Source organism: Cyanistes caeruleus, chromosome 6 (assembly GCF_971803275.1).
Source record: "Cyanistes caeruleus chromosome 6, bCyaCae1.hap1.1, whole genome shotgun sequence".
NCBI lineage: Eukaryota > Metazoa > Chordata > Aves > Passeriformes > Paridae > Cyanistes > Cyanistes caeruleus.
In genome coordinates, this window is record NC_141706.1 from 62,903,076 (window position 1) to 62,918,531 (window position 15,456).

The window sequence follows — 15,456 nt, forward strand, 5'->3', positions numbered from 1 at the left end:
TCAGGTTTATTAATTTATCACTATCTGAATTCAGAGTCCATATAACCCTCATGTGATGAAAGAGAAAGTAAAGAGATCAGATTTTAGGCTTCTAACTACTGAGTAAAACAAATTTGTTTGGAGGCATGCAGGCTGCCAAGTCTTTATAGTCTTTATCAAACCTTTAGAAGACATAAAAGCTGTAATTCATGGGCAACTGTTAAATTTCAAAGCATACAGCACATGTAAACATGGTGTTCTGCTCCCTCAGATGGAGAAAAGAGCCAGAAATCTGTGAAAAGATACCAATTTCATGCACCAATTAAAAGGTGCAGAGAAGCATCAACCCCAAAGCCCTTTTGGAGGCTGTTCCAAGCATTCCCAGATTAGTGTTTTGGTGTCCTAAAATTCAAATACAGTATCTTTTTTTTTTTTTTTTTTTCTGTCTTGGGTATACCACCACAGATTTCTGGAAGAAAGCATTTGTTCTCAGCTGTCCTGTAAAGGCAAGGCCAGAGCAATACAAATGCACCAACTGAGTTTCTCCATGTCCCTCTACAGCAATTGCTTAAAATCGTTCTCATTCAACCTACCTCTAATTTTAGTCCTGTAGGCACTTATTCTTTCAACCCTTAAGAACTCCATTTTAGTCATTAATTTTGCTAGATTAAAGAATCCTAATGAAGTCTCATTTCTCCTACAATTAGGATATAGCCAAAACATTTTGGTTATTCCTGTTCTTAGTGTCTCTCAACAAGGTTTAATTTGCGATTTAAGAAATAAAAACATATTAGTTTTTTAACTCAACACCATTTTCTGGCAGATACCCAACTGTATTAATGCCAACAAAAACTATCCATAAGTAAATGAAATTGATTTTTTTTTTCTTTCTTCTCACCATTTCTGTGTGTAAGCATTTCTCTCAGCTCCTCATGATCACATGGATGAGTGAAATCAAAGACACTGTGCCCCGTCAACTCGAACTGCAGAAATTAAGAGGTATACGGGTGTTTAACTTCACATACACAAAAATGGAACAGCTTTTTGAAATGCTCTTAGGAAATGCCAGTATTTCACCTGAGTGAGTCCCATACACTTGTTCACGTTTTCAGACATGTAAATCATGTCCCCATCTTCAGACAGAACCATGACAAAGCCATCAAGAGCTTTCAAGTAGAAACAGTTCAGTTCCTTCTCCATTTTGGCTTCTGTCTCCAGCTCACCTGCAAGCAGCCACACATTTTTGTTTAAGCAAACACCAGCCATTCTTCACTTCCCAGCAGGAATGACTTCTGGCATCAGTCTGCAAGGAGTCAATCTTGCAGCACCATTCAAAACCAGTCTAATTCATTTAGATAAATTATAATTCCTCAAGCTCTAGTAAAGTTATCAGAAATCACAGAAAACCAGAGTGAGTTTAACTCTGTGTTATGTATTGACCAATAAACCTTCCACCCTAAGGAAAAGGTCTGTATGGCAAAAAACTTACCACCCATCTCAAAAAGGTATTATAAACATCTCTTGGGGCTCTCAGGAAGAGTTTTCAGAGTCTGGCTACTGTAAAGTTACTCCTCCATACAGCAGAGGCAGACATGCATGAGCACAAGTCACCAGTACAGCGCCAATGGCAGGCTAACAGCTACTGGCTCACAGCCTGACTCAGATATTCCTGCAGCTGCATGGGCAAGTGTAACTGCAGAGACAACATATCCCCAGCTGACTTCACCTCCAAAGGAGCACCTCACAGAAACAAGATTTACAAATTCCTTGCAGTTTATCTTAAGGGGACACAACTTAAGTTAGCTCAGTCAACCTTGAACCAGTTACCTACAGTCAAGAAAGCACAAGTTTAGGGGGAAAAGAGGTTTAAATGAAGGAATCTAACTTTGGGAGAAGGGTCAAATGAGACTGACAAGGGCACTACAGCTGTGATGAGGCAGCCAGGATCACCAGAATAGAAAGGGGAAAAATGAAGTCCATTGAGCAGTGGACTTTTCCTGTGTCATTGACAATGGCTGATTTCTACTGTAAGGTCTCCCACCTTCCCAGGGAAATGACACAGCTATTAAAGCATTCATTTATTTTACTGCTGACAGGTGTTACAAATGGATTCTTCCTCAGTATCTCTCCCAGATGGTGCCACATTGCTCCCTTACCAGCATCCAGCAGCTTCCTCATGCGCAGGTAGCTGATGGTCAGCCTCATGATGGACGCCTTGTCCAGGTGTGCGCTCACGGTGTGGGGCAGCGGCAGCTGGTGAGCCAGCTCATAGAACACTTCTGACTCCTTGCTCCTCCTGCACCGGGCTGCATCCCTCGACTTCTCTTTCCTGCGTTCAGAGCTAATCCTATAGAAACAAAGTTTCAGGTTAATACAGGGAACTGAGCTCTCTGGGATATGTGTCTTTGAAACTAAGTTGCCCAGGGGCCAAGTGAACCAGTTGTGGAAGTTGAATAATGTAAATCCTCAGTTTGAAAGAGCAAGTATAATTCTTTGTATCACCTTCTGCCCCTGTTGGGCTCTGCCAGAACTAAATTCAAACCCACAGAGTCTTCAAACAAGATCAGTTCTTCAAAGAGACACTTTCGTACTCAGAACCCTTCCTGCTTATCTCATACCTTGAGTGCTGTCCCTCCAGCCCCCAAATCCTGACCCTTCAAGCCCATTAAACAAATTACAGAGGAGGTAATTTCCAGCTCAATGCTCCAGCATCATGTATCATGTACATCATCCAAGTTCTTCATTTTTTACCATCCTTGCAAAGCCCACCTAACAGGTCAGATAAGCAATGATACTTATTTAACATGAGATATGCCACTTCACAAGCAATCCAGAAAGCCCCTTTCCCAAAACCATTCTATGATGGTTCTATGATTCCCTCTTTCTCCAGAAAAGCCCCTTCCAGAGTCTCTCCTATACTGGAAAGCAACACCTCATTCTCCTTCTACTGCCTCTATGGGCCTGCCTCATCCAGAACATGAGGTAAAGAACAGCTCACTGAAAGAAAACACTGAAATAGTCAAGACTGATAATTCCCTCTTTTCCCAACACCCATACCGGGTCACTTCTGCCTCGTGCACCAGGTCAGATGAGTTTTGAACTAAACATTTTCACATGGGAGCTCCAAATTTTTCCACGTGCAAACAAGAACTCGATGCTGCTGTGGTCCCTGAGGAAATACATGTGCTTTTATTTTTAAATGAACAATACAAAACCACACACTATTATTGTCCACTTTTGTTTTTATACATTCACATCTTCTGAAGGCACCCTGTCTTCATTTTGCACTCACTTAAGATATAAAAGGCAGTTGCAGTTTGGGAATTACTTTTTTTAAGATTTCACAAGACTTAAAAGCCATCTACTACCACTGCCAAATTCACATTGCTAAGTCTGTGGATATGTGCAAAAGTTCTTTTTAGTTAACACACATCTTGTAAGAGGTACCATAAATTACAGAGCAAAGCAATTCATAAGCTGATGATCCCTGGGATATAATGAACCAGATTCAAAGAATAAGAGAATGGTTTGGGCTGGAAGTAACTTTAAAGATCATCCAGTTTCAACCCTTCTGCCATGAGCAGGGACAGCTTCCACTCTCCCAGGTTGCTCAGAGTCCTGTCCAACGTGGCTTGGAACACTGGAATGGGGCAGCCACAGCTTTTCTGTGCAAGCTGTACTGGGGCCTCACCACCCTCAGAGTAAAGAGCTTCTTCCCAGCATGTAATCTGTATCTCCCCTCTTCAGTGTTAGCAAACACATACCCATAAAACACATTTTCAGTCCTTTACCAGCAGTGGCCAAACCCTTGTTCAGTTTGTGCAGAAACAAGGGTGCGACAATACTGTGTTGGATGTTGGAAGCACAAATACCTTGATGCATGGAAGAAATTTAATAATCCATGAAAAAGACAGAATAAGCTATCAGAATCTCTCTTCAAATTCCCTTCCTTTCTACCAACTTGATAAAACTGTATGCCATCCCCACCATCCTCTCCTCCTGCCACTGCCAGAAGAAAAAAAAATTATTTCTGTGGAATGAGAAACATTAATAGATGGACATAATAATACCTTTGGAAAACTAACTTATGGGAATTATAGTTGTAAAAAACTCTGGACATACAATAGTCCCATTGATTCCTGTGAATAGAAGCTCATGTCCCTCAGAAGGGCAGCCTAAAATATGTGACAATATTTCTCCACACTGCAGATTTCTTCACATTGAATTTCCCTGTGACAACAGATGTTCCTGTTGTAGTGATGGATATCATGGTCTGAGAAGCTTGAGGCTCCTGACATACAGGTATATCTGGAAATAGCCATTACGAAAAGTCTGACCTTTAACAATACTGCAAAAATATTTTAGCTATTTAACCTGACTGATTAAATATTTATTACCAAAGACAGGCCTTTCTGTTAGAAAACCAAGGGCAGATGTGAAAAAAAATCTGGATTTTCTTTGTCCTCTTTCTTGGACCACAGATTTCACTGTAACTATTTTGTCAAAGGTATTTCAAGGTAACTGTCATGGTTTAACCCCAGCCCACAACTAAGTACCACAAAGCTGTTTGCTCACTACCTGTCCCACCCTCGTGGGATGGAATGGAAAACTGCAATGAAGGTAAAACATATGGGTCAACTTAAAAACAGTTAAATAATTGAAACAAAATAGTAATTGCAATGACAAGCGAGACAGCATAAAGAAAGAAACAAGACTCAAGACAAGTGATGCTCAATGCAATTGCTCACCCACCCTCTGACTTATGTCCAGCCCATCCTAGAGCAGGGACTGGCACCTCCCAGCCAACTCCCCCAGTTTACACACCAGCCATGACGTTCTGTGGTTTGGAACGTCTCTGGTCAATTCAGGTCAGCTGTCCTGGCTGTGTCCCCTCCTGCCTTCCTGTGCATCTCCTCACTGGCACCATGGGGAACTGAGGAGTCCTTAACTCAGGGTAAGCACTGCTCAACAACAACTAAACATCAGTGTGCTGCCAGCATTATTCTCCAAAACACAGCCCTGCACCAACTACTAGGAAGAAAATTAACTCTGTCCCAGCTGAAACTGTAGCAGCAGCCCAAGCAATTATGTTGCCTTAGATTCACCTTTATACTTTGATTTTTGTTGGCTACTCATCCGAGATCCCTTCACCTGCAAAATGTTCATACTACAACAAAAACTCAAGAGAGAATTACTGGAAGTAAATGGTTGCCATCCACCCAGATTCCTGCAGTTTTGTCGTGGCTTCCTTTTCAACTGCAGACACTTTTAAGTTAAAACTTCCCTGCTTTGGCAATCAAGCTGAGCACTTCAAGTCCACAGGTTTGTCAGGCTTGTGTGAATCATACAGGGCACTCAAGAGATGAAAATAAACACTAACCTCACAAGTTGGGATGTCAGCCCTTGTATTTTCTTTCTGATGTTGATTCTAAAATGGCTAATGTTCTTAAAAATATTTTGGGTAGTTTCCAGATTTTGGCCAGGTTTTAGCACCCTTGGCAGCAGCCTTCCGCAGGAACAGTCAAAACTTCTCCCAGCCATTGAATTATTAATTACCAACTGAAATACCACTCAAATTCAGCCCATAGTGCTTTCTGTTAAAAATTAATCTCAGAGTAAGATCATCAAGTGCTGCCAGCTGGAGCTGATGGGCAAAACCCAAGGAAAAGGGGATGTTGGAACCAACCAGTGCTGCCCAAGTGCCAGTGCCTCCTCTCCCTTTTACTACGTGTTTCCTTTCTAGAAAGGCTACTACTATAGATAGATGTTTAAACTGTACAGCACAACAGTTGGCTATTTTTAGCTGCTATTTAAACCTAAGCTGTAACCAATCTGAGTAAAACCCAGCCATTTAAATAGGAAGATTAACTACCAGCTTCAAAGAGCATTTCTTTAATGGATCAAATTAATAGGGAAAAGGTCTTTCACAAATGAGGTTTAATTACCAAGTGAAGTCATTGTTGCCTCAACACTGAAATGCCACCAAACTAAAAAAAAAAAAGAAAAAAAATTATTTCTTTTCTATTGCAACTACTCTAAACTTTGTTACAATTGCATAAAGTAAATAAAAAATACACATCTGTTATGGCACATGCCACAACAAGATCCCAGAGAGCGACCAGTGTTCTCTGAGCCTGGAGCACACCGTAGAAAACGCTGACGATTTCAGACAAAGGGATGGGTTCTTGTCTGGCAATCCAACAACTGGTTTATTGAACACAGCCTCAAATAGGTGCAGGGATGAGAACCAAGGATTGGGTTAAGAACACGGGGTTAAATGAGGGGCAAAGGGGAGGATCTGAGGGTTGAGGTCCAATAGGGACAAGGGAAAGGGGTACAGGAGTGAATAAGGGTTGGGAGAGCCAAGGGGATAACAGTGGTGGAACAATGTGGCAAAATGGAGTCAATGGGGGTTAAAGGAAGGAAGAACATTCTAGGGAGGATAGATGAGTGGTAAACTGAGCAAGGATGACATCAATCCCCACACACTATCAGAACACCAGAACCCAAAAGGCACCAACATGTGGCTGCAAAAGGCCCATGGGACAGAGGCCTTTTCTTACTCTATTTTAGAGGGGCATCTCTCCCCTTTTGCCTTTGCCCCTCCAGGACTGAGGCATTTTGGAACCAGGCCCCTGGGCCTCCACACACATCAGCATGTATAGCTGCCCACAATTTTCCATGTAGTCAATGAAATTACACTAAATTCCTGTAAAGAAAATGTATTTCCAAAGTGAGAGCTCTCTCCACCAGAGGGGAAGGAAAGTGAGCTCAGAAAATGGAATTTTAAACAGTGAGATGTGAAGTACCACAATATCAGTTTAAACAAATCATCACTTCTCTTATCCATTCTTTTGGAATTGCCCCTGCGTAAAGCTCATGATCTTCTCAACAGAAATAGCATTCTGTAGAAAAGGAGCCAAGCTCCATTTAAAACAAACCCCAAACTTCAGAGTTGTATTGCAGCCTTCTGCTCTCAGTCTGGCACAAAACAAAAACATCTCAAGAGCCTCAAGAAAACCTCATCTGCCGAGTGGATTACACATGCAATGAAAATATCAGAAATGCCAGTGCTGGACAGGAAATTGCATGCATTCGAAGGTCTGATTTTTCCTGCACAATTTCACTGCCAGACATTAATTTCCATTTTGTATTTCTGCCACCAGAATACACAGAAGCAGAGAATCACAAGCATGTTATCCATCAGAGCTCACTGAAAGCAGTTTCACTGATCTCTTAAAACCACTTCTTATATGTAAGAGGTTTATACATGCAATAGTTGAATAATATCTGAGCTCCAGAAGATATTTAAGTTAGATATCCAGAGCAAAAGGGTATTTCACGACCAGGACTCACTTGGAGCTGAACCAAGAGCTCAGCTGAAGGATATAACCCAGACTCCCACTCACTGCCTCAAATCATGGTGAATAGAAACCAAGTTTAACAGCAAGAATTTGCCCAACAGCCTTGAGAGCGAAGCACATCAGTAGCAACTCCGTGCCCACCAGTTACAGATGTTAATATTGGCCTCTCAACTTGAGTGTAACAACTCCTGTCATCATGGTCATACAAAACCATCTGGGCCACAGCACCTCCCAGATAACACACCATTCCCCATGCCATCCCAAAGACCCCTCCACAGCAGATTCCTACAAGTGAGCCCCCCAGTTGTCTAAATGCAACCCAAATTTTTCATCTCCTAGAGTGAAAAACTAAGCAATCACCACATGTAAGTTGACTTGTTCCTCCTTATTTGCCAGTGACAAATAGGCAAAAAAAAACCACCAAACCCTGGAAAATACAACCAGTAGCTGGTAAATTTTGGTTGAAAATAATTAGATAAAAAAATAGTCAATGGATAGAACTTAAAATGTGTAGCATTTGACTTTGTCTCTTTCTAGCTTTTAAAATCAACACCCAGTGTTAAGAAAATTTTCATACTGTGTACAGAATATTAGATTAAGAAAATAAAGAGGTTTCCTTTATGTCGCTTTGCTATGCTTGCAGATTTTCTCCCATTCAAACTTACTTCTTCTCTGATCAGGTAGATTTTACTCTATAGGCATTTTCAGTTCCCATGAAAAATAACTTGTGCACGATTAACTAACCCAGGCTCATCTTTCTTGAGAAAGGTTTAGAGAACATTCTAAAATATAAACATCTTCCAATAGCAATTCACATTTTTCTCTTTAGATTTGCTTTCTTTGACCAAGTGGCTTTGCATTTATCACATTATTTGTTCTTAAAGTTTCATAGAAATATACATTGTAGGAAACAATCCCAATTAGTAATGTGCCTCAAATGCGGTAACATCTTCTTGAGTTTTAACTAGTTTTCAGTTCTGCCACTAATTGCCATCATTTTCCAGTAAAATATTCAGATAATATTTCCATGTTAGTAACAATCTCTCCTCTCAGACTGTAAAACTACTCTGGGAACACCTGGCTTACAAATGGAGTCACACAAACTATATCCACTATAACACAGCTTCATTTTTTTCTTCATTATACCTAAAAAAGATGCAAATATTACAAAACAGTAATATACTAAAAGTATGTAACACCAGGATGGTACTGGAACTTTGGAAAGCAGACCTGCAAGTGGTCTCATGTTTAAGGCTGAATACATTCCTGTGGCTGGTATAAAACTTGGTCACCTTTTCAGGCCCAGCCTAAGCCAGGTATTTCTGGCAGCACAGCTGAACAGGACAGAGGGGCAGCTCCTGGTTTGCAGCCATACCCTGCACAACACGCAGAATAACCAGTTGTGTCCGTGAGGAGTGTGAATGCCTCAGCCCTGGGCATGTCCCACCAACAACTCTCACCTACAGCCAAAGAGTGTTAGACAAAGTTCTACTCTCCTGACTGTGCTGAATGCACAATCACTTGGGTTTGTTCACTGTTTGTAAGGTCTGTGCTTTGTCCAGAGCTGCTAGCCATGATACTTGCTAAATTATTCCTCCATGGAAAGAAGGCCCAGTCAAGCCCAGCACCTGACACAAAGAAGCTGAAACAGAAGAACTGCTCTATTGACAGCTCCATATGAAAAACTGGTTTATAATGAAAGAGAACACCATTCAAATCCAGTTATACGGAGAGCTAAGGAGCTGATCAACTTCAGTGAGGGGGACAGAGCTGCAGAGTCAGCACCATCTATCAAATCTTGAGACAGACCCACAAAAACATCGCCCAGAGTCGCAGGCAGCTCTGAGAGCCCCGTTCCCTCTCCCTCCCAGCCCTGCAGTGACACACTTGTCTGTCCTGACCAGCAGCCCAGACTTCATCCTTCAGCAGGCAAACTTTTTCCAAATTGGTTGGGAGGGGTGCTCCTTCCCTCCTATTGCAGCTTTACAGAATTACTGCAGTCTCTCAGCTGCCAGTTCTCCATGAGCTTGGAGTTACAGCTTTGACCCACCTTGTTTTGACACGATTTCCTTTTAAAGTATTATTGCTTTATGGCAAATTTTATTTAATAGTTCTCCTTATGTTACAGTCTGTGTAGAGAGTTCTTGTGAGGAAAAAAAAAAACCCAGACTCAAACCTCGTGTGTAATCAGAAGCATGTGATTACACAGAACAAAGTCTTGCTCTTCATGAATTAATGAACATCACAGCCCACTAATCCAACTCAGGAAAAGAACTCAGAAATTCCTTACATACGGTATGAATGATTCAAAAGAGATTTAGCTGCAGAAATAACGTAATACCCAAGCAGAAACAACACCACTGTATGTAAACTATTAAAATTCATTCCTTTGTATGTTGCTTTCTAACACAGCAATCAAAACCATTTTCTTTACGTGAGGGTAGTTACAGGCATTTCCCACAGCCTGGCTACCACCAAAACAAACCCCTAAGTGATAAAACTCCAACAAATCAGGAGAGCAGGTCAGCCTGGATTAGCTACAGCAGCACAAATGCTCTGAAAGCCACCAGCATTTGCAAAATGGGAGTGGGGAGAGGCAGCAAGAGGAGACTCAGTCAGCTCACCTAGAGAAGTCCTACTGCCAACATCTCAAAGTCCATATAAACATCCATCCTACAGACAAATTACAGCACACAGGAGCCAGCAGCACAGCCTTAAAGGCCTGAACCCAGCACAGCACCACGCTGACAACATTATCCATCATTTGTATCTGGCCTTGAATTGACCCGAAACCCCAACTACCTCCCCACATAGAAAGTGTGAGTAAGGGAAAAGCTTAAATATTGTCATTTCTAATTTAGATCATGGTGAAGTGATTCTATCATGTCTTACTATACAATGTAACCTGCTCACAGTTTACCTTTGCATCATAATACACTGTTTTAAAATAACCACATGGCATACAGGGGTGGCATGTAAGAATTTATTTTTTTTGAATTTGGCTTTTTCCTTGCATATTTTTTTTTCTTGAATTAGTTGTGCTTTACCCTTCAGGATGAAAGATACATGGTAGTTAAACTGTGTTTATTATTACAGAAAAATCAGAGCTATTCAAAAGAGATATCTGAACATGGGCTTGACAGAACTAGACACTAAGTGCTCTCCTCCCTTCAGCCCTTCTGCTTTTGCTTCTACCAAGCTCACAAAAAATGATGCAAAACATATCCCCAAGATATCTGTCAGGCTCTCAGTTTTAGCCAAGAATTGGTCTACCTTCAGACAAATGCAGACTCTTGATAAAGTAACTAATTTTAGTCTAAATCATGGCACTAAAATGTTTTGTTCACTGCATTTGGTTTTCAAGACTGGAGGCTGGACATTTTCCCTCATGCTTCCATCCAAGTTTAATCCCTTCACCTCAAATTCCTCAACTGCTTTCAGTTAACAGGGTATTTTGTAATCAAAGGTTTTAAGAACAGGGAAAAAGGGAAAAAAAAACCAAACAAACAAAAAAACAACAAAAAAAAGCAGAAGTAAGATATCAAGTTTATTTTTCTGTATGAATAAAGAACAAACAGACCCACTAAGCAGTCAAGAGAAACATTTATAACAATAGCTAGGACAAAAAGCCTGCAGCAATGTCAACTCAGCAGCCAATAGACTCAATCGTGTGCAAGGAAAAAGTCCTTTCTGAAGGACTGAACACCAAAATTCCTATCTCCAACTAAACCATTCCTTTCTTTAGTTGATCAAGTGGAGGCGGCAGTCTTAATATTTGATGTGGATTATTTTATGTTTTTCAAGAGAGGAGAGCAGGGAGCAAACATAAGGAGGGTAAGCCTCTAGGAACTCCCCCTCTATAACAGTCCATTTACCATTCTCATTTGTGAGCAAAAGCAGGAGGCTTGGCCTCAAATCCTTTTGTTTCTTGAAATGCACAAATTTTCATAAGGTGACATCAGTCTAGTTTTGGTTTAGGATTGACAATTAAAGAACTCATTCTGGTAAATAAAACAGGTCATCTTTTTCAGGTAACATTTCCAGGGTTATTACAAATTGAGTCAAAAAGGTTATTTAATAAAGTTCCTTGGTAAAATGTTCCACTGTTGTAGTTATAATCAGTGCTACTGATTCAGTATCCTCAATTTGTATCTTCATTTGAAGTTCAGGCTCTATTTTAATGCAGTGAGTTAAAAGATTTGTTGTAACATTTCTCAAAATGCTTAAGGAGCATTCATTCACACCAAATTAAACAGAAGCTGCACAGTATCTCTGCTAACACACACACACAGAGTTTGTTATGCTTTGCTGTCTTTAAGGAACAACTAATGGACCATCTCGAAGCACCAGTTCTTCTCCAGTGCCAGCAAAGCCACTTTTAATTTCTTGGTACTAATATATCACAAGCTTTTAAAAGGCTACATTCCTCTACAAGTCCCAGTGTTATCAGACTTCAACAGGAAGAAAGGACAGGTTATGCACATGATGAAACTCCTCTTTATCAATGCACTTTCTCTGAGATCTCAAACCCAACCCCCAGGCTGGTATGAACAGGCATAGCTTCAACCAAGGCTGTGGCTCCACATCAAAGAACCCTGAAGTGTTCGTCACCTACGTAAACTGCATTCAAAAAATACATATGCTGGCATGCATTCTCTTGATTCCATGTCCCTAATGATTTCAGAATGTAATTTCCATAGAGATTTTTATTCCAAGCTAAATAGCAGAGATCTCAGTAGAGAAAAACCTCAATAGGCTTCATATCCAATGGTAATTTGGAAACGTGCATCTTCCTTGAATTTTCAGTCATTAGTTAAGGTGCAAAGGTTCATCTTCTCTCCTGGACCATTACTGTAGTCCCCAGTGTCACAAAACCTCCACGCGTCTCCCATTTCAGAGCAGTAATCAGTGGAAAACTCAAATTCTCTTCCACTCACTCTAATACAAAGGAAGCTTCTCAGGAGAGGCTAAAAATGCTCAAAGTTTCTCGAATTCAAAAAGGAAAGGGCTGTTATAACATGAAAAGATGATTAAGGTCCAAGTTCTTTCCATGCATTACCTAGGTGGTTTTTCTGAGGCATGTAAACACCTGCCCATGTAACAGTGTATGTGAAGATAAAAGGTGCAGTTGAGCTGATGACTTGTAATCTGGAACATTCCTTCCTTTTGGACACCAGCTTACGAGGAACAGGTATGGGTAACTGTGCCTTCTTGTAAGGCTCTTGCAAGATTTGTTTTCGTTTTGAATCTGCTTATTTTTTAAAGAACACATCTTGTAATTGAATTGGTATTTGCATCTCCTTGGAAGTATCATCAGGAAAAGCTTGATGCTCTTGTATACCACCACTAAACCATGTGGGACTTCCCTCCTGGGTTTACTTAGCCATGCACACTCTACAACCAGGTAAAAATTATTTTGTTGGCATGTCCTAACACCAAAGCTCTTCAGGAATAAATTAATACTGTCAAATTCTCTTTGGTAGTACAAAAAAAAAAAAGGATTTTCAAAAATCAGCAACTTCTGTCATTCAATTTCCCCTTTAATATCAAAAATCTCATGCAAGCCTACTTGAAATCCAGCATTCTAACACAAATTGGTGCAATATTACCATTGAGCAACATGAACACACTCAAGAATTCAATTCACTGCATTACATAGGCTCAGTAAGAGTCCTCCAGGCTTCCAGGCTGGAAGCACACCAAAGGGAACATGTGCAATCTTAAAAGTTTTGGGCTTACACTGCAACTCTGCTGACATTTGACAGTGTTATTAATATTTATTGACTAATTTTTTTTTCCACTTCACCATCAGCAATTAGAGTCTTGGAACCAGACACATAAACTCCAGGCATTACAGTTCAAGGATAGGGAGGAGCAAAGGTCTAGGGCTGCTTGCACAATGTGCAGGGGAGGAAGCAAGCACCTGTAGGAGAATCCATGCGTTACACACATGACAGCAGCGTGGTCTCCTCTGGCCTCTCTCCTGGTGGCAGCAGGAAGAAGGCATGGCACTGCTTCTCAGCTCCTCCAGGCTTACAAAGGACATGCCACCTTAGCCTAACCTAATCAAGCCCTTGATGGGCACTTCTGATAAGAGAGAAACCAACCAGAAGATGGGGATGGCAATTAAATGAGAGAATAAAATCGATTATCCACTTCACACCTCCACCTTTAAACCAACAGTTGACTTAACTGCCACACTTAAGATGTTAAGAGTGTACCTGTGTAAGAGTATGCAGCTACATTTGTTCCCCCACCACCAACACCTTCCAAAAATGGTCTAGGGTGTGCCTTCAGAGACACCGGAAAGAAAAAGCATTTCAACAGAATGCTGAATTGCTAGACAAGCTTCAAAGTGCTTCAAAGAAAAATCTCTCACTATCACATCACCCTTTTAGAAAAGACCACCCCCGACAACCTGCAGCACCTGATCACAGCTGCACCAGCCCCCTTGGCTAAGTGTGGACTGCTTAGAGGAATTTCAGACACCCCAACCAAGAGACCCAGACTGCAGACTGGAGACACTGTGTTTTAAAGGGCAAAGCAAGCATGACTGTAAACAAAAACCAGAAAACCCTCCTGCTGCTTCTATCAGCTCACTGCCAAATTATCAGACCTGCACTGATAAATGGAACCAAAGCACCAGCAGAGCAAAATTATGGAAAATTTCTGTGGCAGGCAAATCCTCCACAGCGATTCTTCCATGATTTCCAGTGCCTTGATGTTGATGAGGACGGGCACTAGCACTGTGCTGTCCCCTCCATCTTTAGTGGGCACTGGAAAAACATTTCTGATCATTTTTATTAAAGGAATTCACAAAACTTTTCATGTTTGAGGCAGTGCAAAGAACAGACAACACAGGTAAGCCCTATGGCAAGGCAAACAATCCAGAAAAATCCAGAAAGCAGTAAAACCACTGTTCTAATGAGCCAGAAACCACTCAGCATTCCCCATACCTGTGGGGAGACTGTACAGGAGATTTACTGAAAGATTCCTCCTCTTCTTACAGCCCAGATTATACAAAAGGGTTTTGTATTCACTTTCGACTCTAGCAAAGTGGCTCAGTTCCCCTAGCGCTGAGAGAAATTAACAGACAAAAGCAGTGGCACATACAATCCTAAACACCTCACACAGGTTTAAGAAAAAACAAGAGTAGCCACTGCCCCCCAGAGCCATCAGCACAGTATACAGGCTTCTCAAACAGGTTCTGGAGCTGGACTTCAGTGACAAAAACCCAGCAGAAAACCCCTGGTCTTCTAAAGCATCCCCCTTAGACACTAAAAATAAGTTTCAAGGCCCAACTCTGAGAAACAGAAAAGATTAAGTTCTTCTGCAAGGCATTCATGTCAGGATATTAAATTTCACTGGCTTATACTATCTTACCCAGAATGAATAGCCCAGAAATCCCTTACTGTTTTTATTTAGCACCTATAGCATTAAAAATATGTATTTTATGCTATAAAGACTTACAGCACACACTAGAAAAATTATTCTGGGTTACCTACCAGCTGCAAGCCACTACAAAAGTAAGGACTAACCCATAACCCTAAATGGCTCATTTACTTAAAAAGGCACCAGAATTCCTTTGCTAATAGTGAAGTGTCACAGCACACACCTGAAGAAAAGCTTTTCATAGCATCACCCATCTGCACACTGGAGTTCATTAAAAAAAAATTGAGAAAAATCTCATACTTCTCACCAAATGCCTTATATTTGGCTCAAATAAGAGTCGATGAGCAAACAAAGCTCCCAGCAACCCTGTTTCACCCACTCCATGCACTGAAACGCTGTCCTTGCAGCACCTGGGGGAAAACCCAGGAGCACATCAAAGTGATACAACTACTGAAGAATGGCTAAAACCCAAATAATTCAGTATCTAATCATGGCGCTGATACTTGATTTCTTAGGGAATCTTGACCCCTGTACATATATGAGAAGCTTGGAACCACATCAAAAAACGGACTCAACAGGCCAGTATAAAAATTCACACCTCCAGATACTGCTATGACTAAATTTCACTTTAAAGATTTAGACGTAAACTTGGTCAAATTCCATATTTTATGAATCTCATAGCACATAATTAAGTAAACAACAAGCTTTACATTAACTATCA

At 40.9% G+C, this 15,456-nt stretch overlaps 1 protein-coding gene across 1 annotated transcript in view; it reads right to left on the bottom strand.

Annotated features, from left to right (window-relative positions):
* The window catches only part of HIF1A (hypoxia inducible factor 1 subunit alpha), a 35,217-nt gene that overhangs the window by 17,558 nt on the left and 2,203 nt on the right, over positions 1-15,456 (bottom strand). Inside the window, exons 2-4 of the mRNA XM_086895148.1 lie at positions 2,136-2,326; positions 1,057-1,202; positions 878-962 (exon numbers count right to left, since the gene is read on the bottom strand). Of these exons, the coding sequence (XP_086751274.1) occupies positions 878-962; positions 1,057-1,202; positions 2,136-2,326 (422 nt within the window). The remainder of the gene's footprint in view (positions 1-877; positions 963-1,056; positions 1,203-2,135; positions 2,327-15,456) is intronic.